At 43.0% G+C, this 24,703-nt stretch overlaps 1 protein-coding gene across 2 annotated transcripts in view; it reads right to left on the bottom strand.

Annotated features, from left to right (window-relative positions):
- The window catches only part of OCA2 (OCA2 melanosomal transmembrane protein), a 1,377,074-nt gene that overhangs the window by 563,870 nt on the left and 788,501 nt on the right, over positions 1 to 24,703 (bottom strand). For both annotated transcript variants that reach the window (XM_069636602.1, XM_069636601.1), the window contains one exon: positions 5,029 to 5,167. In XM_069636602.1, coding sequence (XP_069492703.1) covers positions 5,029 to 5,167 — 139 coding nt within the window. The remainder of the gene's footprint in view (positions 1 to 5,028; positions 5,168 to 24,703) is intronic.

Genomic DNA, 24,703 nt, shown 5'->3' on the forward strand with positions numbered 1-24,703 from the left:
AGTATTTGAATGTATTGGCTAAATTGGTTGCACCCGATAGGCTGAGTCTATTTGGTGTTTGAGTGGGTGAGTAGTATTGTGTTGTCTTTGCCTCTGGTTTGGATTTTGATGCGTTGTTTTGAGACGGGTCCGGCAAAGTGTCATGTTGTGACTGTTTTTGTGTATGTGTGTGTGGGTCTGGTAAAGGAAGGAGATGTGTTATGTCGTGATCTTCTGTGTGTGTGTCTGGTAAAGGAAGGAGATGTGTTATGTTGTGAACATATGTGTGTATGTCCGGTAAAGGAAGGAGAATGTGTTATGTAGTGATCTTCTGTTTTCATGCTGTCATGCTGTGAGTCTGATGTCACATGGAGTGTTGCTGTGTGAATGATGGAATGTTGATCTGAGGGTCCCATACTGAGGCAGGCAGTTCGCGCTCCCCTGCCTGGGTGATGGGGCCAGTGCTGATTTAGTCCATACTCTCTAGTATTTATCTTTATGTAACTGTAACTTGAAGTCCTGTAATAAATCTAAGATGTAACCAAGAAAGCCTGGAAGTCACTTTACAACAGTAAGTCTGCCTTCGTTCATGCCACTTCCAATTAGAGCTCCTCTTGATCCGGAGGCACTCTGGTGCAATCCAGAGACTGCCTTGAGGCTCACAGGTATACCCCAGCCAGCCAAAACAGCCCACTGAATGCTTCCTGCTGCGCAGCCTCTGCAGAACGGGTCACAAGGGAGAAAGTCTTCCTTCTGCACGCTTCCCGCTGCTCAACCTCTGCCCTTCAGGTTTCTGGGGATACAGACCCTCTGAGAACCGGCAGCTGATATCTACTATGCAGTGGTCCCAGTCTCCTTTCTTTTCTCCAACTTCTGTCTGGGCTGCCAACTCGAACAATGTTCCTCTGCTTCTGACTTCCTCTGCTCTTCACCAGCAAAGCTAACTCCTTCTCTATGACCTGCACCTGAGGGGGGCTTTTAAGCCTCTCATTCTCCCTCATGTGTGGGTCATCTGCACTACTGAACGGACCACTTCTGCAACAGTGTACCTCTCCAGCTCTCTTTTTTGTCTCAGTACGCAGGGAATTATGGGACTTGAAGTCCCTAATAGCAAAATCAAGTTTTCTTATTTCTGTTCTATTTTCAAACCCCAATTCATTACTTATAACATTCTTTGAAGGAACTTTATAAGAATTAGTCATTTGTAGGGCTTGTGAAGGGAAAGGCAATTCTTTTACGCTGGTGTTCTTCCCAATTTTCCTTTCACTGCATTTGTGGGCATTAGGGAGTTTCTCAGTTGTATAACTATTGCATTCTAGAAGGGCTTTGAATTCTCCCAAGGCCTAGGAATGTATGATTAATTTCACCCGTATTTATATGCATCTTTTTTTTCTGTTACAGCCAGATGGTCATTACAACAAGCCGTTACATACTTGGGCATTGCAAAGCCATCCTCCTCAGAGGAAGACAAATACTGTGTCTCATCCCACAGATTCCGCTCACTCCCCTGGGCCTTTTCTCCTCCCAGGTGATCCTCCTGCAGAACACCATCCCTAAGGTCAGGAACAGAAAGTGTCTGCCTTTCCCTGGCCACCTGGCAGGAGACTTTAGGCAGGGGTTTAGTGAGGGATCCATAGGATTCAACACAATGCCCACACTTGCAACGTGCATCCGCTTGGTATCTTATCTAGCCAGGGCTTTTCTCTTGTGACTAACATATGTCCGATATGTATGTTCACTTGTCAGGGCTTTTCTCTTATGACTTGAAGCTGCCTGTATATTTTCAGAACAGAGCTTTCCTTATATGTATACTCTCACAACTTTAACCTTCCCGGTATATTCTCCTGCCAGGGCTTTTCTCGCAGGTATATTCTTGTGTCTTGAGTCTATCTAGTGTACTCTCCTGCCAGGGTTTTCCTTATGTGTGCACTGTGCACATTTACAAACTTGCAAGTCTCTTAGGTTTATTCTGTTCTGTCTTGAATCTGCCTGGTATACTCTCTTGCTAGCGCTTTTCTTATAGGTATACGGCATACAGATAAAAACTTGACCGTTTTTTATACTTACTTCATTCTATCTCTTTAAATGATATTCACTTGTTCGTCCTATCTTATATACTGCATTAACTGTTATTTGCTTTCGGCAGGGTTGCCAATGCAGTCCGGTGTCCCCGCTTCTCTTGGGTGGAGTCACTGTCTCTTGATGGCTCATCTGTTTGGCACCTCTCTAGGCTCATGCAATGTGGAGCCTGCCTTTCGGTACCTGCAAACGCTCTGAAGTCACCCTTCTTCTGCTTTGGGCATCCTTGCAGTGTACTGTACTCTTCAGCCAGCTCTCCTCTGCTTCTTCAGTGAGCCGGTTGGCTCCATGGACCTTGCACCAGTCCTGCAGTCTCTCAGTCGACACCAAGAAGACTAGAGTCCTCCAGCCAGCATATCCTTGTCAGCTGGTTCGCCGGTTTAAATCTCCCGGCATCATGCATGTTCCTGCAACAACTAGAGCACAGCTTGTGCTCTCGGCATCCATTGTTCTTCATTACTCGGCTCATCTTCTTTGTCACAGTATTTTCGCATTTAGGGAAATAGTTCCCGATAACTTGTATGCAAAGTCTAGGACAGTGTTCTCAGTAATCTTTAAAGGCAAGTCAGTTCTTGATGACTTGTTTGCAGAGTTTGGGAAGGTGTTTTCAAGAATCTTGAAAGGCAAGTTAGGTTTTGATGACTTGTATACAGATCCCATGAAAGTGTTTTCAGTACTCTTTCTAGGTTGGTGGGGGGAGGTATGTCAATATGCCATTAAGGCATCGGGAATGCAGGGGGTATCCTCAAAAGAAAAAGGGAGATGCCATGTCTCGTCCGATGAGGTCATGACACCTCCCTAAGGGCTGCCTTAACCAATGTGATCCTCCCTCATATAGCCACCCACAGGATCAGGATAAAGTAGCAGCTTCTGTCCCTTGGCCACATGGGGAAAGTTCACCGCCGGGAAAGAAGTGATGAAGCCATCATATTCATCACAATTGTCATACGTTAGACAGATCTCAAGCTCACACCTGGGTAGAAAACAGATACTTACACAATAGAGGTGTGGGAATTCTATATTCAATGTGTAATCTTCACATTTCATATGTAATCTTAAGCTAATGCATACATTCCGATGTCTTAATACATTGTTTTAATTTTATTTTCAATATATAGTTTTGACTACAACTTTATTATAACATCTATATGGAATTAATGTCATAGGTGACACGTCATCCCACTAGCTGTGCAATGCCCTAAAAACACACAAAAACACACCTAAACACATACATAAACAATGAGCAAATAAAGCAGCTGGCAAAAAATCATACTCTAGCATGTTTGTGCAAGGAATCTAACCAACTAACAACTTCACTTTTCAACCACACCACTCACATGCTCACCAACCCGCTGGCAAAACCACAAAGCAAAATCCTCAGCCTACTCCAATAAAGTCAACACTATACCTCTCCAATCAACCACTCGACACATCCACTGGCCACAATACAAAGATCCTCCCCCAACCCCTGGGTCTCTCATTTAGTAACAAAACACCTCCAGGGTGAATATCACAATCCACGTAGATAACACACCCACACAGGCACCAGGTGCTCATTGTTCTACATGCACCCACAGTACAGCACTACCCAACCCACACAACCCCACATTTCCATTTCCGATCCATGCGAGTACCCAGAGGCCATGTAAATGGCAGCGGTGCATGGTACAAATCCCGAGAACATTACAAATCTTAACATGTGCTCCAGTAATTTCCTAAAATTACTGAGGTTCCTAAAAACATTGAAGTGAAAGCTTAAAAAACACACCATTGGCAAACGGCATGTTTTGCATTTTCTTCACAGAGTCTGAAACGTGTATGCAGCCACTTTGCGTGTCCCGACCATTTAGGGGCTGATTTTTTTAGTGTCACGTTGTGTACAAGTCAGCTGGAGTGGCTGTATTGAAACCATTAAGGGAATTATTTGCACCGAAAAACAGGGATTTGTGCGCCATTCTGCCCGCAAATCCCTGTTTAACAAATGGGGATTTGCAGGCAGAATGGCGCATAAATCCCCGTTTTTCAGCACAAATAATTCCCTTAATGGTTTCAATACAGCCACTCCAGCTGACTTGTACACAACGTGACACTAAAAAAAATCTTCAGTATTAACCTTTTGCAGTCTCCAATGTTACCTCAGTATTCCTAAAGCTTGAAATTGGTTTCCTGGCTTGCATTTAATGTGGTAAATACACAATATTTATTTTTTTCAAGAGCACCAAGAAACTACGCAGGTGGCAACAGTGCGCGGGTTAAGAACCTTTAACATAACAATGTAGCTACTAGGTAGAAATGTACTGTTCACGCGTTTACCGCTTCCAGCATTTGTATGGACCGAGCTGGTGGAGACTTTTATGCCACGACTACTCACCCACTGAACACAAACTGAAAATGCTCTTTTTGCTTTGAGAGTGAACGGACTAGTGGGCACTTCTTTCCCAGTCATTTTACTTTGCATCAATTGAAGTTCTAGGAGGCTTCGGAAGCTGTTCCATTGGTCTCTCTCTACATATTTCCAGCTAGTCCAATAAATGGTGTCAAACTCTGCATTTCGTGTAATTTTAAAACTGAAATAACATGGCACCAAACATTATTTCCAACTATCCATAATGAAGCTCTGTATACAATTCCCACTCTTAGACAATTTACAAGAGAAAAGTCCCTTTAATAGACATCTAAAAAGTGGCACCCTCTGTGCAGACTGCCTTTATCCAACACACACTAGCATTTTCTCACTTGCATCAGGTTTCATACCAAACAACAGACATATCCTTATTTACAGGATGTTCATTTAAACAAACATCTGAATTTATAGTGTAATGGATGCCCAACAAACACTGAATGGGTTTATCACAACGTCTCATATTACAATAACCAGAAACATGGCGATTACATTGTTGGGAAGAAATCAAAAGGTTTAATGTGGCCATCAGCACGAAGAGAAGCGGGCAAATAAGTGCTCACACATACCGTCTTGCGCAGCTCCTGATTGGAAACAATAATCACATTTGGTGGGTCACCCACGGCAGTGGCAGCGCCTCCAATATTCGTGAAGATTACCTCTGCAATCAGGACATGCCTGGGATCAAGATTAAGCACTTCGCACAACCTGTGACAGATAAAAGAGAACTCCCATCACATTCATTCTTGATTAGACCGACTGATTACTAAAGACAGTGTTTCAGCAACACTAAAAATACTATCAGAAAAGATTTACATCAGAAAGGAAAATGCATCAACCCAGTTAACATCTGTCTAATTTTGAGAAGAATACATTGAAAACAAAATTACTTTAAGTGCACCATATTTGACAGGAAAAAAGGTTTAAAAAGAAAACATGTTTCTTTGAACTATCTGAATTCACTTTTTGAAAGTTCTAGAGCTATTTCTGTTTAGAATAAGGTCCATTTTGGACAGTACTTTTGAATTAATTTGCCGTTTTAAGGGTAAAAAATCTGCAAGTTAAAGTCAACATGTTTATTTTGATTGTTAAAATTATAAAAACACATACACAATAAGTTCAGTATAAAACACAAAAATTCCGCAATAAACCTAAAACTGGTACTGAATGTGCACCTTAAAACCCAGCTCTAAAATAATACATAAACTTCTTTCAGAAGCTAAAATAGTAGCAGCATGTTTTATACAGAGCAGGTATTCTCCTCAACATCACAGCTGTACAGTTTCATAAATTGAAGAGCCCATCGAATAAAACAATGAAGTAGCCTGATTATATATCCAACTTGCAATAATAAAACAGATACTAATACCGGCCCAAATTGCTAGAACCCCCTGGATTTTGAAACTGGGCTTAGGGTTCTTGTGCAAATTGTGGTATGTGATCAACAAAAATGTTTTAAAAATCACCCATCGTTTCAAAGTCCACTGGGTGAAAAGGGGACGCTTGAGACTCACTTCCCAACCTCTGCCATTTCCATATTACAGCATTCACAGGGAGAAGGTTGTGATGTAATTGCCAGGTGTGCTCTTTTGGAAGACTTGCCAAGTTCTAACGATTCCCTTTGCCCCTGAAAACTTCAGTAGATTACTTTAGCTCGTAGTATGACCATCTATCACGTATGGATGGCATGTATGGCCATTAGAGTTGCTTTTGCATGCATAAGCTATCTAATTTGGAGTGCTCCGATGTCAGACAGAATGCCAGAAAGTATATCTTGACAACATTCTATATTCGCCCCATGTTGCAAGTCACATCAGCGTTGGATCTATCTGATGATAATCCTCAAGGAAAGGTAACCCAAGCTAATTATGCACAGAAAGGATATGGGCACTCTGTGGTAAGGCCAGGAGTGATCTACAGAATGTATTTTCTATTATCTGTAGTTTCCGAGCAGACTACAACCCCAATGTCCGACCAATCGTGCATGCCTTAGCATTGTACACATTTAGCATTATTGCCAGTGGGTGTACTCTCGCAGACCTTGCAATGTGAAAATTCTGTGCTGTGGCCAGATACGTTTCGATAGCTTGATCTTCAATGTAGTATTTCCCATTGCCATTGGCAGAAAACGAGTTCCCAGGTAATCAAAGTATTTCACTTTCTCCAACAAGGAGCCAGTCAAAAAAAAAAAAACTTTCGACAGTTTCCTTGTCTTACCCATTATTAAAACTGCTGACTTACTTCCGTTTATAAGTGTCATAGACCCAGTATGATGTTGTGGTTTGTTATGTTAAGCCAACCTGTAAAACGCGAAATGCATCCAAAGGCATCAAGTCCCTAAAGAGATCGAAGGCAGTGAGAAGAGGATGAAAAGGTCGCAGTTACTGCAATAGGGGGGCTTTTAAATGACGACGAAGGGCCAGGAGATCTGATATACTACGTTTGGAAGGAAGCTTGTTCCTTAGAAGAGTAGCTAAAGCCGAAAAAGCTCTACCGCCCAGTATGGCATGACGAAATCTTGGAACAGATAGTCATACATCAGAAGAGGATCGAAGCGGACAAGCCGGCAAATACTGGCACATTATTTTGCTGCAAATAAGCAGACCCTTGGTCATTAATAGAACGATGGACTAAACACAACGTCTTAAACTTAACACACTCGGCTATCAGGAGCCAGTGGCAGCTACCCCTCCCAGATGAAACATGGTCAGAGAAGGAAAGGATGAGGACTGCCCGAACTGCAGTATCTGCAGTCAGTCCATGAGATAGGGGGGTTGATATAAGTAGAGAGCATTTCAGTAATTGTTATGATCAACAAAGCCACAGCTGGAGCAGAGGATCCTAATCATCCATAATCAACCATAATCATCTAGAACTATTTCAAAGAGCTCTGGGTGTACGTGCTAAAAGAACAATCATTGTAGACCAGCTGAGGGACTCTTCTTCCTAACCTGGATGTATTGGGTGTAAATTGTTCTAAAATAGTCTGGAGAGCATTTGTATACAAATTAAATAAAAATTAGAGCAAGATCACACCCCTGACGAAGGCCCCAATCAATCCCAAAAGAGGGCGTGCAGTCCCCACCCCACCATCATAACGAACTACACACTCTGTGTTAGTATGAAACAAAACTGTTAGTTACAACAACCCTTCTGGGATTCGCATAGCTTAAAGAATTGACCATAGCTGTTCGTAGTCCACCAAATCAAAAGCGGTGAACAGATCCATAAAGGTCAAATATAAGGTATCTTCATTTAAAGTTGTATGTTTAGAGGTCAAGAACATAACAATTAGGGCCCGATTTAATGCTCCCAATCTTCTAAACTCCCTATGCATATCCCCATCAATATTAGCCATAGTCACCCAGTCCACCAGGTAGCCCAATAATTTGCTCCCCAGAATTTGAGGAGGAATTCAAGAGTGAAATTGGGTGATACATTTTGGTAGAGACTTATCTTCCTTCTTAGATGAGGATAATCGTTCAACACCATAATTCAGGGATTACACAACTCTTCACAATTGTGTTGAAAACAATGCAGAGAATTGCAGCTGATAATTATGCTAGTATTAAACCAATCAGAGTGTATAAAATCCGCTCCTGGGGAATTATTCGACTTCTGTGCTTTAACTGCCTTCAAGACAGCCAGGTATGTTATTAGTATACCGGAGTCACCCCTCAGGCCATTTAATTCAGCAGCACTAATCTCTTTGTCTTTTGAAAATGTATTCCCAAAATGTGAAACCCACGATGTGGCTTTTACATTTGGCCTTATGGATTAATTAACAGTTGTAGAGAATAGATGACAGTCCCTCCATAAGGAAGACTTTCTCGGTGTCTTCTGGAAGTTTTGCAGCCATTTTAGTTGATCTAAATAAAAACGAAACTTTGAAGATGTACGCAATTCTGTTTGCATTGCTGTCAGCCATTTTGGAAAAGGTTAATTTTCCCTGGAATGCTGTTTCTGGCTTCTATGTATAGGATATGTTCAAATGAAAACCACTATGTGTATCATTCAAGATGCCGATCATCCAAGTGGCAGGTTAAAAATAGGAACAAAAACCTTCCCCCCCCCCGATATGGCAGACAGAAATCCAAACAAGTGCAGAAACTCGCTGAGCACAATAGGACTAAGTGTGCAGTGCCCCTTAAGTGCAATGAATCAGAACATAATCTGCCAATATCTCTTAATTGAATTACTTCCGAACACAACACAGAAGCAATCAAAGACGTAAACGCCTTCAAAATCACAAGGTGACATTAGATTGTGATTTTTTTATTTTCCAAGTCAAGTCCAAAAAACAGGGTAGTGTTTTACTTCATGAAAGTCAATCATAAGTAGTTGCAGCTTGCTGTGCGTCAAGAACAGGGAAAAATGCACTCACGTTAAGATATTTCAGTCTGGGCTCAATTACCACCTTCACCTGGTAACCAACGTGTGTGATGCTGGGCAACCTACTTCATGTCATAGTGCCTAAAATGTCAAAATTGTCAATACCTAACATTTCGAATTTGTAAGCCCTTAAGAGTGATTTAGTTCTCAGGGTACAGTCATCAAAAAAGAATAATTGATGACTTAGCAGACTATAGTATTTCTTCATATATAATAGTGGCAAGTGAGATATTGCAGTGTCATGTGTTTCTTTGCTCACTAATAGCAGCACCAAGCTCCTGGTAGCTTTAAATCACTATCCACTATTGTATGGTATTTGTACCTGGCCCATTGCTTCCAATAAATCTTTTTCACGCTGGGTTACGTGTACCTTTTTCAAACCGTGATCTGTGCCCTGAATCTACACTACAGCCAGTACGACTTCCTTGCAGCTACTATTGTTAAAATGTGTCCTGTACCCATACTAGAACAAGTACCTTCATTGAAGACTGGTCATGTTGCCCTTGAATTGCCGCTTGTTTATTATTCCAATTCCAGAAAGGATTAAAATTGCACTTGTAGGGAGAACCCATGTCTATTCTGATGTGCTGCATGTCAAGCTACAGGTGACAAGGAGGGTGGCACGAGAGATTTGGAATACCTTCATTTCTTTGTTTCTGGAGGGGCCCCAAATAGGTCTGTGCCCCAAGCCCCAAAACACCTTAATATAGCCCTGAAGCAGTACACAGACCAATCAGCTAAGCGCTGTTATGCTTCAACAGCACACCGTTGCTACATATATTTGAATATATTGATGGTAACAAATTACCAATAAATCCACCACAAATTTCCATCCAGTACGAAAAGTAACCTAAAATTCAGGCCCAACAAGTGAGAGTTAGACCATCATTGAACTTCCCGATCAACACACGGTATGAAAAGGTTCTTACCATTACAGGGGGAGTAGGGACAAGGTAACAGGAGAGAGGTATCAAACATATATGGAGTTTATTAATTCATGTAAAGTTCCATCTGACCCTTGGATCATTTATGTAACAAAGATTATTGGGGTATCCTACTAGTATTCCCCTTGCAGCTTAGAAATCTTGGGTAGCCTCCACCCATCACAAAATCAGAGAAGAAAGGAAAATACAAGAGAATCGAACTGTATTTTGGACATATTACCGGTTTAGAAAAATGTTTTATACAAGCAACATAGAACAACTATTTCACATAAGGTTGAGCCTGAACAACACTCCAGTCATATACATTAATATGCCTGATATGGAGAGAGTACATTTCTGGCTTAACATATTGGTATTATCTTTTGCGTGTTGTCTATTTAGCTCTCAATTTATTTTTAATAGTTTTAACAATTGGTAATTCTGGAACACTGATGTTCATACTTTACAATATATTAATGGTTTTGATTCATTAATGACAATAGTAGTCTATGCACCGAAGAAGAGGAAGTACTAAAAACATGTGTAGGTGGAATAATAATTTGGCACAAAGATCACATTACTTCCCTTGATGTATTGTCCTTTCTGATGGTATGTTCCTCACACAGATGTCTCATCTTAGATATTCTATCTCCAGTGCTAGCTGTCCTCTGAAATATTTTTGCCATCAGGGAGCACAGTACAACTCTGCCTAGCACTGATGCACATTCAAGGGCGGAAAGGATATTGGTACAGTCTATGCAGAGCCACTGTGCCCCATGAGCTCAGTTTTGCCCTTTTTCTGTAGTACTCAAAAGCTAGGGGGACCATGAAACTGATAAGATGTATGAGCTAGGTGCAGGTTGAGAGAGCAATGAGGAATCTTTGTTTGGAACATCCATCAGATAAAACATTACCTAGAGGCAAGTCAGCAGAGAACGGCGATACCATCGACACCAGAAAACTCTGGAGGACTTCTCAGCCAAGGTAAACATCATTCCCTCACAATAAATCCAAGCAGTAATGTTTGGAAAATGTGTGCAATGTCCATGTTGTGACTTAACACATGCCCGGAATAGGGACCCCCTCCCCCATGACCTCTTTTCTACAGTGGAGAGGTAGCAGCAAAGCCTCTGGTCTAATAAGTGCAGAGACACTCAGGCACCTCCTTCCAAGCCAGATCCTATTATTCAGAGATGTAGAGGATGATACACCTTGATAGGGTCTGTTGAGTCACAGTCCTGCCAGAACAGGAACCAGCATAACACACAAGGACTTGGTTATCTATCCCGACATCCCTCATGCGAGACAGACAGTAGCTGAAGTTCCGCACTGTGTCCAGCATATTGAATTGCTCCTCTGTTTTAGGAGGATGAGGTGGAAGGTGAAAAAAACGAAAGATAGATCTTGACAGGTAAAAATCTGACAACCGTTACTTGAATACCCAGACAGATGAACAACACTGGACAAACTACTGCAAATATACCAAAACCATATCCCTATGCGCACATTTCAGACTCATTCAATTTAAAATCCTGTACCAACTGCATATTACACCCAAACAAATCTCCAAATTCGATCCGTCCAAGCCACAGCCATGCCCCAAATGTGGTACACGCAATGCAACAGCCATCCACATGTAATGGGAATGCCCACCAATGAAACAATACTGGAATGAAGTCGCTAACACAATGAATGCTAAACTAAACACGAATATCCTGGTCACACCGCTGAGATACCTCCGGGGAGCTATCAGAAAGGCATCCGTCAAAACCTGCAGACTATTCGCAGTGGGGGGAGCCACGGATCATTCTTAAAAAGTGGAAATCAAAAGACCCCACCACACACCAAAGCTGCTTAAGGGACTTAACACACAAGAATGTGAAGAGACATACGTCCGAGGGATTCAATCTACCTCGAGACCCAAGGATATATGGGCCCCACTCATGTCATACCTGCTGGCTGAAGAAGAAGTTACAAGACCTTTGAACCTCGCAACATCCCCTGAATGACACCCTATCCCAGGACTTCTTCTCCCCAACCCTACCCACTCACCCTCCTCCCGCATCCCCCACCCCTTGTATCTAGTATAATATGCCTCAAGCCACACTTGACTATGTATTTACGCTGTGAATCTATGTTCAAAATGTTCTTCCTCTGATGCGAAAATGTCAGTAATAAATAAAGTTTTAAAAAAAAAAATCATCTGACAACCTTTGGTAGGAAGGACAATCTCACTCCTAGTATCTCATTTTGCTTGGAAAATACCTTGTAGGCAAGTTTATCAGACAATGTCTGGAGCTTACTCACCTGCCTCGCAGAAGTGATGCCCACCAGGAATATCACCTTAAGTGTGAACAATCTTAAAAATGAATGCAAGGGCTCAAACTGATCCCTCATGTGGAAATTCGAGATCAAATGCAGGTCCCACCAAAGGCCAACAAACGGGCATGGAGTAAAAGGGTTGCACAAACCCTACAAACATTGCATAAACGTGGAGATTGTTCAGAGGTCATAAAACCCGAAATGGTGGCTAGGTACCCCTTCACAGTGGCAATCTTCAGACCTATACACGACAAAAATAATAGGACTAGCGAGAGGGTCTAGACTTCAAGCCCAAAACAAATCCCAATGTTTACATCACCAGCAGGCATGAATGGACTTGGTGGCTGTCCCCCCCAAGTGGAAAGGGTTACATTCAGGGCATCATCCAACAAGCCAAACTCCTTACACGTTAGCCTCAGCAGTCAGGTATGAAGTTTGTGGCTAATGAAGTTTGGATGGAGGACCTGCCTCCTCCAACCCTTCCAGATTGGGAGAGCAGGGAGAACCTAGCTAGGAGGCATTAGGGTGGGAAGATTTACATATCCAGATGCTACATCATCCTCTCGCCCCAGTCCGGCACAATCAAAATCAACGTGGACTTTAACTTCTGTTATCTCCTGAGAAGCTAGCAGGATGACCAGGATTGACAGGAACTGAAAAGGAAATCGGAGTTCCATTCTACAACCACTGCATCCCTCAGATTTCCTGCGTAGGAAATTCTCTGGAGCAGAACAACCCACACTTCCTATTTGCACTGAAAGAAAAGAGTTCCACCTGAAGTCCCCCAAAGGGCCAAGACCTCCAATTGTGCTTGCTGTCAGAGCTCCCACTCATGGGAGGCCAAGCTCTGTCTGCGCCACATAAAATTCTCTGATCTGGCAGATGGGCTCACCAACCGTCACATGTTCTCAAGATCCTAGAGCCACAATTGTACTGCTATTCTGAATAGAAGAAACAATTCCACACTGCCCAGTTTGTTACGGTAGTGCATTGCTGTCTGTCAGGATCACCACATTTGCCTAGCACAGATGGAAGCAAAGAGGGCCTGATCATCCACAACTCCAATAAACTGATATGTTCCAGAGTTTCAGGGACCAAGGCCCACTCACCGTGGGACCTAGAAGTTGATCTCCTAAGCCCTTTAAAGAAACAGCCGTAACTACAGTCAGTTGGGGCCTAGGTGGACAAAGCAGTGCCCCCTCAACAGGTTGTCTCACAGGGGTTATCACAGCAGATTCTCGGAAACCTCAAAGATTTGTAACAGGTCTGACATGTTGCCCTGAAACAGACTACTAACACCAAAGTAGCCAATGAAGGGACCTCATGTGTAACGGCCTCAGGTAAACCAGTAGACGCAGAAGGTTTCTGACACTGAAAGACATGGACCTTGTGAATGGTGTTCGCAACCCGGACCTTGCGAGGGAAGGCCTTGACCATGTGGGTGTCCAAGGCGGCCCTGAAGAAACAGAGGAACTGGGGATGGTGAAACAAGAAATTTTGTGAAGTTTAGAGGTAAGCCCAAACTGTACAACAGGCTTAACACACGGCACGGATATGCCGACAGCCGATCTGGAGATAGAGCTTGGACAAGTCAGTCTTCCAGGTAGAGGAAGAAATATTACTTTCTACAACGAGGCACGCCGTTACCGCTGTGAGGAGCTTGGTGAAGACCATGAGTGACAAAGAAAGGCTGAATGACAGAACCATGAACTGGTAGTGGGTTGACCAGTTGCAATACCACCTCTATGCTCTATGAACTCTGCATTGGCAGGACTGGCAGTGATTGTGATGAATCGCAGGGATTCTTCACTTCTCCCCAGAAGGGAGCTGTCATGATCTCTGCTTCCAAAAGGTCAGGGTTTTCCCAACTCCCTTGGAAGCAGATCCATAACCCAGGTTCCGAGTGCCAACCAGTCCCAATTGGGACCTTTTGGACCCAGTCCTGGCGCCAGTGGCACCAGGCTCATAAATATGCCCAGTCCCAGCGCTGGAAGCACCGGGCTCATAATGCTTGGGTGGACTTACCTTCAGCAGACCATGCTGCTTACTTGCCTGCCAGTGGAGCCTCTGATCCTCTTCTGTTTGGAACTACTTTTCCTGTTGGGTGGGGCTGGAGCCACTCCCTAGATTCAGAACACTGGAACTCTTCTGGAAGGCAGGAACTCACCAGGAACTCTTTTCTTACTTAGGCGTGGCTGTGGAAGGAGACACCTAAGCACTACAGGAGGCTATTTAAACCACACCCGGTGGATGAATCTTGCTTTGCGTTATTCTGCAACCTCTGCAGCAGAACGCTCATCGTGTCTTCTGCATCCGGTCCTGGGCCTAAGGAAAAAGGCTTACCATCCTGAATCCAGTCTTCAGCAACACCTATAAAGACAAGAAAGAACAGGTTAGCATTCCGGCATCTGAAAGGCAAAGGCTTACCATCCTGAATCCAGTCTTCAGCAACACCTATAAAGACAAGAAAGAACAGGTTAGCATTCCGGCATCTGAAAGGCAAAGGCTTACCTACTCTTCGTGCGCTCTGGAGGTCTTCACACTGCATTCCGGCATCTGAAAGACAAAACAAGGTGCGTTTAAAGACATTGGGGAACTTTAATACTCACGTGCCATTACTCCTTTCCACATCTAATCCAGTGAGTATTCCGGCACCCTGCAGCCGCTCCGAACTCGTACCTGCAAAATAAAAAGACAGTTAGAGCGCATAGTTAAGCAGGCAACAAGCGCTTACTTACGTGCTTCCAGGCGCTTCTATTCATCACACGGGCTCCATCTTCAACTCACTTCAGCCCGTCATCCGCCATCGCCGGAACCCTGCAAAACAAGACACATCATTACTAAAGACTTTAAAGACATTTGAATGACTCGAAACTTACCGTTCGTGCAGTAAACGACGGACAGCAGTCCTCTGAAGTCAAGAGGCCTGCGCTACCTATCCAGTGAAGAAACTGGTTACAGCACCCTGACCCGAGGCAGATGGAGAGCTCGGCATTCACTTACCTAAGGTGAGAGCGTTAACCTTTGGGGGTCTACAGGAGAGGAGAAGAGGAAAGAGATAGGGACACCCCAATAACCCCAGTTCATTAACCCCATATTTTCTATCTGCAGACATCTTACTCTACACGTCAGGCATACAGTGCACAGAGGTCCAGCCCAAAGAGCCAACCGGATGCTACACATCACCTTTGAAGATACGGTAGTCGCCCAGTCAAGACCGGCGCCTCTGCGAGAATCAGGTGAGCGTTACAGGAGCCCTTCCTTGTGAGGGTAGGAAGGTGAGCCGTCTATGCAACATTCCCACTAAGGGTGGCAGTAAGCAGGCCCTCACAGGGAGAGACACCCCTCTTAGGGATAAGGACCCCCGTTCTGTTGATGAACGCCCTAAGAACCTCTCTTGTACACCACCAATAGCACACTTCAGAGCAAACCGTTGGATCAAACTAATGCTTGTTATTGTAATTTTAGCCCCAACATTCAGATTGAAGAGAAGGGTATCACACATACTGGGACAAAGAAGAGATGTGAGCAAGTACTAATGATCACTCCATGTTTGACACTCATTCAGACTGTGACAAAGAAGAATGGGCAAGCAGGAGAGATTGCCCATTCAACAGAGAGAAAGGACTTTAAAGGTCTGCTGTGGAGGACCCAGGACCTAATATAAAAATGAAAGAAAGTCTAAGCAAAATGTGTGAAGCCAGGGAAGTTCGAACCTAGGGAAGGCTGTAAGCTGCCGAAGAGCTTGCAAGTACCTGTAATCCAGAGGTACGGAGGAAGCCATTACTGCAATGGCCCAGCAGGACCATGTGGAAGAAGCCAGAAGAAGCAGTATGAACACTGAAGCAGTTTCTACTCAGAGTCGACCCGACCCTGGAGGAGCACCCTGTGATGCTAGCCTGTGGATACAGAGGTGACGGGAGAGGACGGAGACTCACGCAGGTGTATGGTGAAGTGAGACACGTTAATCATACTCATCCCTTGAACCGGTGCTAATAGCGCTGGACCAGTTGGCGGTAAAGCTATTAGCGCAGGCAATAACCCGGTGGGAATACCACTGGTTTACCGCCCAACTCGTGATAAGGCCCTTTGTCTTGTTTTGTCCAGGTTATCATGATATTAGGAAACAGACAATTACCCCACTTTTGAGAGAAGCTAATTTTACTCCATGTCGCCCTGCTCTCATGTTTCTGCTATGTGCTGAACCACTTATTGTTGCCTGGGGCATGTCGGACTACTTGAGGAAGGCATGGAATAGACGGAAGCGCACTGTGGATCCTCCAATACAAGTTGCCTTACCTTAATAGCTGATGTGCTTCCTTCCATCCAGTTGCAGGACTTTATGCCACGGCTCGCTCCATTGTGTCTTTGCAAACTGTAAGTTATTAGCATGCACTGTGCATTCTTAACCTTGTCTTTTTTAAGATGAATCATGCAACTGTATTTTATTATATGGACTGTTTTTTTTTTATCTATGTAAAATCGAATTTTTATATTGGATTGTGCATATTTGTATACAAGTATTGGTTTATGGACTTTTTGTTCCAAAAGAAATTAAATTCATTTGTAAAACAGTTATTAAAATTTCGGGGGTTTGGAAAAACTCCTACTTTGCCCTGTAGCTAGGATGGAAGTCCACCAAATAAAAATAAAAAAAAAACAATCCTAGTTGAGTCTGTCAAATAAAATATTTCCTATACTAACAAAACCTAAGGCCTGCCCCATCGCTTGTACAAAACGTGTGTGAAGGAGAATATGTGTTACAGTATCTTTATATATAAAGCTGAATGTATGCATGTGTGTATGTTTGTCCGGCTAAACAAATCCACACCGTTGAACCCAATGCTACCAAATTTTGCATGGATTCCTCATTTGTCTGGGGCAAGATTACAGTCTATGTTTGGATGCAAAAAATTCACTCCGTAGACAACCTCATTTACTGAAGCTCACCCCGATTCACTACAGTGGTGTCCAGTCATTAATTCGAAAACAAAAGGATCGATTGCAATACATTCGAGTCAAAAGGACCGGAAAAAAAAGACAATGCCTTTTTTTTAATGTCTTTTTTTTGGTTTTGGTATAGGTAAAAATAATGGTTTTTGGCCAAAAAAACTGTGGTTTGGGGGGACCCCACCCCCCCCCCCCCCAAAAACAAAGTTCATTCGATTTATTTTTTTCGGTCCTTTTGTTTCGAGATTATTGTTATTCGAACCTTTGTATTCAAATCTTTGACCCTAAACCCACTGCAGTATGTACTAGAATGAGGTAACATTTGGAAAAGTGTCTGAAGCAAAATGTTCGATGTGTTGGTTATTCCTTTGAAATGTTTTACTACTGTATACAGTTTGAAAGTGTTTATTAAGGCATTTTTAAAGGGAATACACAAATTAAAAAAATATTTTTAGCACGCCACTCCAAATATAGAAAATGGGCAGGTTACAGAGAGGACGATCAATCAATCTTTCTTGGACATTTTCTCAAATGTGTTGAAGCCACTGAGTGACAAGCATGGCACACATAAAATGAACATCACTTGGAAAAGTTCCATCTGAAGCACAGCAAAAATCAATTTCGAGAGCTTCTGAAACACAACAACAAACAGCAGCACGACTTGCCGACCAGAGGACAAGAGCAACTTTCTCCAGGGCACATGAGACACCAGAGCAAACTGAAGCAACGCTTGCCGACAGGAGGACAAGAGCAACATCCTCCAGGGCACATGAGACACCACTCAATCAGTACACAGGCAATGCTGGGTACCCCAGCTAGTAAAGAATAAATGTGACTGAGTCAGCTCTCCTCCCCAAGTTGGACAGCATGGAGTAAGGCAGCCTCCGCAGCCAGGATGAGACACACTGGCTCAGGTTCTTAAAAGAAAGGCAGTTCAAAATGTGGATCAAGGCCCGCCTGGCCTTCCACATTAAAGTCTCTTTTTCCAGCTTTCAAAACACAGTTCAACACAAAATTCATGCTGGTCTCCTTCAGTCAGGCTTGGACCTTTCAAAGCACAAAGTTCAGGTAGGTCTCCCTCCATCGGGCTCAGACCTTTCAAAACACAACACTCGTGGGGATTCCTTTACCCAAACTTAAATCACATCCTTTAGGGGTTCCCTTTCCTTAACTTATCACTCTTCCCGTCTCCTTCAGTCAGGCTCGGACCTTCAACTGTCAAAGACTTCCTTCGCAGGACCACTTTGAATTTCCTTCCAACTCACACTCACACTCTTGCACCGGTGTCTCTTGTTCTAGATAGTTCGATGTCAAAAACAGAAGTTCAACATTCACCTTTTTACTCCCCCCTTTTCCTGGGGTTAATTTTGATCACTTTGTTTTTTGTAGTTCATTCAGTTTCTCACTTTACAATAAAACATTTTCACCTTTCACAGAGACATTTGAATGGGCTACTTCCTTTCGCCGGACCACTCTGCTACTTACTATCGCTGGTTTCACAGCAATCAATAACTCCAAGTGCATCACAGGTCTGCCTTTCTTCGCGTATCATCCACCCGCGTGCAGCCTTCAATTATGCAATATATTGTTTAAAATTCAATCTTTCTTTAACAGACACCAGCCTTTCATGTTGCTTGCCAACTCTCGGGCTGTGTGCATTTCTTTCTTGCATTTTGTAGCTTCACAAGTCAAGGTTAATACCACAGGCTTGGCCTCGCCTCCCAAACTCGTCATTCACCCAGGAGGGTCGCTGGCGTCCTTGAAACACAATTCAATCTTCTTGTCTGGAATTTAGCCTTCTCCACTTGTCTTTCATGGCCTTTCGGAAGCAATGACCTTCTGCGCGGAACTCCTGGGGCTCTTTACCCTTTGCGGTCATCCCTTGATCCTTCGCTCTGCTGCAGTAGCTTCGCCTTTGCCCCGGATGTTCTGCTCTCACTCGGGTTCCACCATGCTCAGAGTGTGTCTCTATTTTCCACCTTTTATCCATATGAGGAGAGCTAATTGGTATCAGATGCATGCACTTCCAAGTTAAGTGCCTTGCTTTGCCTGACCTGATTAGCGGTACATGTCCAATGAGATATGTAAGGGTTAGTCTCTTTACTCTCAGTCGCCCTTGCTCTCAGTCGCCCTCTTCCTCCGCCCAGTGTTTAGGTAAAAAGGGAGGCTGAAGGGTTGGGACAGTAAAAAATCCTATGAAATAGGATGGGTCATGTGTATGGGAAAGAGGGGAATACCGCATCTCACCATCGGTCATCTCACCTCCACTGCCCGAACACCCCTCACCCAGGTGATCCTCGCGCACTGGTCCACCCTCTGGGTCTGGATCCAAAGGCGATGGCCGTGCCCTGGCCACCTGAGAGAGAGAGATCCCAGAGTACTAGTAGGGGAGACACCCTTTGGTTTCTCACAGTGCATTATGTAAGGCAATTTAATTGGCGTGTAGAATATATCTGCGCCTTACCATTCATTTTAAGGAGTCAGAACCTCTGATCCAAAGCCCTGTAGTACTCGGCCCCATCCCAAAATGCCAAAACAAGAAACGGGCCCTATTTGGGCTAAGTATGAAATGTAATTCAAATAGTGAAACAAAACTAGATGTGGTGATCTAACCTTATGCTGGGAAACTCACTAAGAAAGTTATAATTACTGGCAACTTCTCTACAGAAGGAAAAATAAACTTGCCTGTAAGAATCTTGCTAATGCACAATAATTATTATAAATAAAATAAAATTTCGTATGTGATCTATTCCTAAACAATATGTAATCCAGTAACATTTCTGCTTGACAGCCAGTGCATTTTAAAAGTTTCCATAAATGGGCAGCTCAAATTGCTTCGCTTTTGTTGAATGGCAGATTAATAAAATCACTTTATTGTCTCCAAGATCGACAAGCATTGGTATCAGACAAAAATGTTTCATGGGAAAGTAAACATCACACAGATATATGGCTTAAAAATGCATTTCCACATTTACTTGGTATTACCATATACATATATGGTGCTGTTGGTTTCTTTGCATGTATGTAAAATTCAATCTATGGTGGGTTGCATTAAGAATCTATAGGCTTATGTTTAGGGAAACTGCTTTCAATTTTAGAGTGCACAGAATATTAGTTCTGTCACATATTTTATTTTTATTTGAAGTTTTTCTAAACTGCTGGCTAGGCCACAGGGCATTAGAGAGCTGTGCAATTTAAAACCGATAGAAAATGTTAAAATACAAAACAGAATAAAATAGACATGGATTGTAAATGAATGACTAAAACATAAAATAATGAACCAATTTTAAAACCACAGCAAAAGTCTGCATATCAGACAATATTTAAAGGAAAAATCGAATCATTATTTCCAGAAAACTCCCTAAAAGACAGTCTTCCAGAGCCAAGCCTTTAAAAGTGTCCTAAATTTCAAGCAGTCGCTGATATAAATGTAATTCTTTATGGGGAGCATTCCATAGTTTTACCGTAATACCAGAAAAAGATCGATTCTTAGTTGCCGAGTGTTTAAAACTAGGAACCTCAAGAAACAATGGGCCTCATTACGAGGCTGGTGGGAGCCGTGACTGTAATACAGGCACGGCAGCCGCCGGTATTCATTTTTATCCGGCGCCCAGAAATGGGCAATTACCGAGTCATTACGGCCTTGCAGGATCCGGTATTTGCCCATTCCTGGGTGCCGGAAAAAAATCTTCCCCATTGCCATTGAGCCCCATAGGGCTCAATGGGAATGGGGAAGCCAGATGCACAGGCACCGTTTATAACGGTGCCTGTGCATCCGACATGCTGTGCTCGCAGGTGCCTTTCATTCCGTCAGGTCAGACCTGGTGGAATGAAAGGCACCTGCGAGCACAACTCTGAGTTTGCCGGTCCGGATACAACAGTACCGGCAAGCTTACCGGTAACGTTGTATCCGGACCGGCAAGCTCGTCATGAGATCCAATGGCTCTCCACTGCATAGCCCCCTCGAGCCTCCTGATATTTTTAATTGTACAGCCACCTACTCAGGGGATTGAAAGTCTAACACTTTGTAGACAATACAAATTATCATAAAATTGATCCTTTGTTTAATGGGGAAACAAAGTACATTCTTCAAAATTGGCAAAATATGATCAAACTTCCTTGACCCTGAGACCAGTCGTGATGCAGCATTAAAAACTTATCTCAATGGTGCAAGTGAAGATTTGAGTAAACCTTTAAGTAAAGACTTTCCAAAATCAATTTGGGACGGGACCAATGCATGGACCATCGAGTGGAAGTGAGATGTCAAAACCAGTGGTTTCACTGCTCTCAAAGAAAGATGGTGGAAATGTGCAATTTTACCAGGTCTACCAGGTCGATTTATCTGAAGGATTAAAGAGTTGTGAATCCAACGTGAAACCTAGAGGTTTTGCCATAGCAGTAAAATTTTTCAGGGCAGCTAAAATATGCGCTTCTGAAAAGGTTTAGGCAGCACAAGGTCTGTTTTCAGTTTTTTGTTAAGTATTTAATTAAAAAAAGTGAGAGGCCATCCAGGAGACAACGCCCCCCAGTGGCCGAATATCACCACAAAAAGATAACTTTAAGTACAGCTGGGTGTCATCAGCATATTGAATCATGGATACGTTATGTTTGGACATTATATCATTAAGAGGCTCCATGTATAAATTAAATAGAACAGGTGACAGAATCAAACCCTGAGGGACATAGGGTATTGGGCAGGGATCTGAATTTTCTTAATCCATTTGGATTATTTTTTGTCAATTGGTCAAATACTACTGGCTCCAGTTCTGCACTGTTCCCTTGATGCCCATTCTGCAAGGTGAAATATCCAGGAGGACCTCATGGATGATTGTGTCAAACTGGGTCAACAAATCGAGTAACTCCAATACCCAGTTGCCCCCTCATCTAAGGACTTAAAGATGTCATCCATAATCTGAAATGTTGCTGTTTCAATGCTATGACCGTCTCTGAAAACTGACTGAGATATTCTAATGTTCTTATTCTTTATCCAGTCATTTAATTACAAAACGACTGCTTTTTCAAGAAATGTTCCCAAGAAATGAAGGGAAGCGACTGGATGATAGTTTAACAAGATATGGTTAATACCTGGGTGTTGGAGTTACTCGATTTGTAGACCCACTTTGACACAATCGACCATGAGGCCCTCCTGGATATTTCACCTTGCAGAATGGGCATCAAGGGAACAGTGCTGAACTGGAGCCAGTAATATTTGACCAATCGACATCAAGGTTGGCTTTTCTTTTTAGCAAAGGGCGGTCATGCCCAATTTTCAAAGAATCTGGAAAACAGCCCTGATCTAGGGAGAAGCAAGGCACTTGGAAAAAAAAAGATGCAAACGGCCTCATCACGAGTTGGGCGGTAGCCCTTAAAGGCGGCGATAATGCGATTACTGCTGCATTTAAGAGTCTGCTCAATCTCGAGGTAATAATCCAGCTTTCTGCCTGTTTTTGATGCCACTACCGCTGGCGCCATTACCGCCGGCGATAATAATGCCAAAAATTCCCATACAGTATTATGGACTCATAGAAAATTGAGAATTACAGCCTTACCACTACTCGTGATCCAGTGCAAATTGTGCCAGACCGAGTAGCAGTAACACTATTTGCACAGGCAGTATCCCGGCGGTATTACTGCCGGGATACCGCTAAGGTCATGATAGAGCCGAATTGAGAAGGATTCCTTCGCATTTGTTGCAGGGCAAGGGTCATGGGCAAACAATGCAGTTTAAAATTCAATATTATCTTGTAGATGGATTCCAAATCTGGCAGGCAAGAAGATTTTCAAACATCATACTATTTACAACTCAAAGATATACATTTTAAAGGCAAAGAAGTAATTTCATTTTGAAAATCGTCTGCGTGTTGTGAGGGATCAGAAATGCTAGGAGGACAACATGGTAAAGGTTTTTCACAAGTAGCCATTTTATTAACTTATAAGGGTGTGACAAACATCTTGCTATCACAAACCTAAAGAGGATTTCCTGACCTAGGGAAATCTAAACTAAATGAAAACATTCTAACAAAAGGAATCTGTCCCTCACACTTATGCGTACATTAAACTCATAAAAATATAATATGGCCATTCAGGTTTAGCAGAAATAACACTTCTCAATTTAAACCAAATCATTGTATATTCTTGTAACCTGGGTTGGATCCCCTTCCTCAGATTCAAACTAGGATTTTCAATTCACATTTTCAAATAGGAAAATTCATTTTTGTAGCCAAGTTCTGATCACAAACTTCTTACTCCAAAAGTCTTTCACTTGGCTTTTAAAAAAGATTCAACCAAATGAAAAGAAAGTCTTCGTCACTTCACTTGTAGTCAATAGTTCAACATAACTTGTTGTTTGTGAAAAACAAACATGATTTTACAATTCTTCTGTATCAACAACAATGTTTTGTCAGGGTGACTTCACCATAATTCATGAAACACATTTATGGACTCGCCACTTCTTCTCCACAACCTTGAACCACACTATAGTACTTTAACAATGTCTTCCTGTTCCACTAACCTGCCAGGACTACCACTAATAATCCCTTTCCTGGTGTACTCGTCTGACAGGACAAAACTCCTACAATGAATACAAGTACTCTGTGGTGAGGTTTACTTTAAACCTTTAGAAAAGTATTTGACTTCTGTGAGAAACCTGAGGGTATTCTCCCAAGTAGATCCCGGGAATCTCTTATTCAGGTGGCCAATGAAGAACTGGCCCTCTCTTATCCAAACCCTAAAGGTAGATGAGCGAGGAAAGATCACCTGGATAGGGGAACCTGGGGTTGTGCTTGGGGAAACAACCAAGGGGAGATGTGGTATTATACCGGACAAGAAGGTGAGGAGGGTGAAGTCCATGAAGATTTTGCAGCCTGCTCCAAATCTACCCTCTTCCTCCTAATGAATCTCCCTTTGCCAAAGCCAACAAACAATTGTCTACATTAAACCCTTTAAGAACCCAAAGTCCTGTGCCATAAGAAACTACACCTCCCAAAATCCATAACCTCCCCGAACACTCCGGGTCATTCTTTTTCACGTCCTTCTGATTGTTCTCTCCCAAAACCCCAGTATACTGCATTAACAACACACTACCATTCCCACAATTCCCCCTGTTCAAGTCACGATAGAAATTCTGGTCATCTTCTTTCATTCCACAACCCCTACCAATCTCACCCTTCTCAATTTACCCAAACCTCTAGCATGAGACCTATAATCCTGTACAACACCTTCTCTCAATCCTACCCTGTAGGATACTCAAAAATCCTACCACCCTCTTTTCCCAACATGAACACTTACTTGCACGGTGACAGACAACGGGCTAATGTTAAAACTGTTTACCTGAAATATCCAGACACAAGGGTCAGGCAGAGTCAAGCAATTAACCAGAATCGCATACATCTGACTGCCCTTTCTCCCCCCTATAGGGATAAAAGGTGGAGCAGGAGCACACAGTACGAGCAGGGCAGACCGCACAATGTGAGAGCTAACTCAGCACGGCAGTTCAAGTGGAGGCAAAAGACGACGCAGAATGAGAGGATGACAGGGAGAGAAGCGACCCTGCCCTTTCCGATTAAGGCCAGTGAAACCTCTGAAAAAGGAATCATAAATCTGCAAACAATAGCCAGCGTGTATTGCAACAGATGTCAACGGTACACAAGACCCTCCT

Source organism: Ambystoma mexicanum, chromosome 7p, assembly GCF_040938575.1.
Source record: "Ambystoma mexicanum isolate Mex_15411 chromosome 7p, UKY_AmexF1_1, whole genome shotgun sequence".
Lineage (NCBI taxonomy): Eukaryota > Metazoa > Chordata > Amphibia > Caudata > Ambystomatidae > Ambystoma > Ambystoma mexicanum.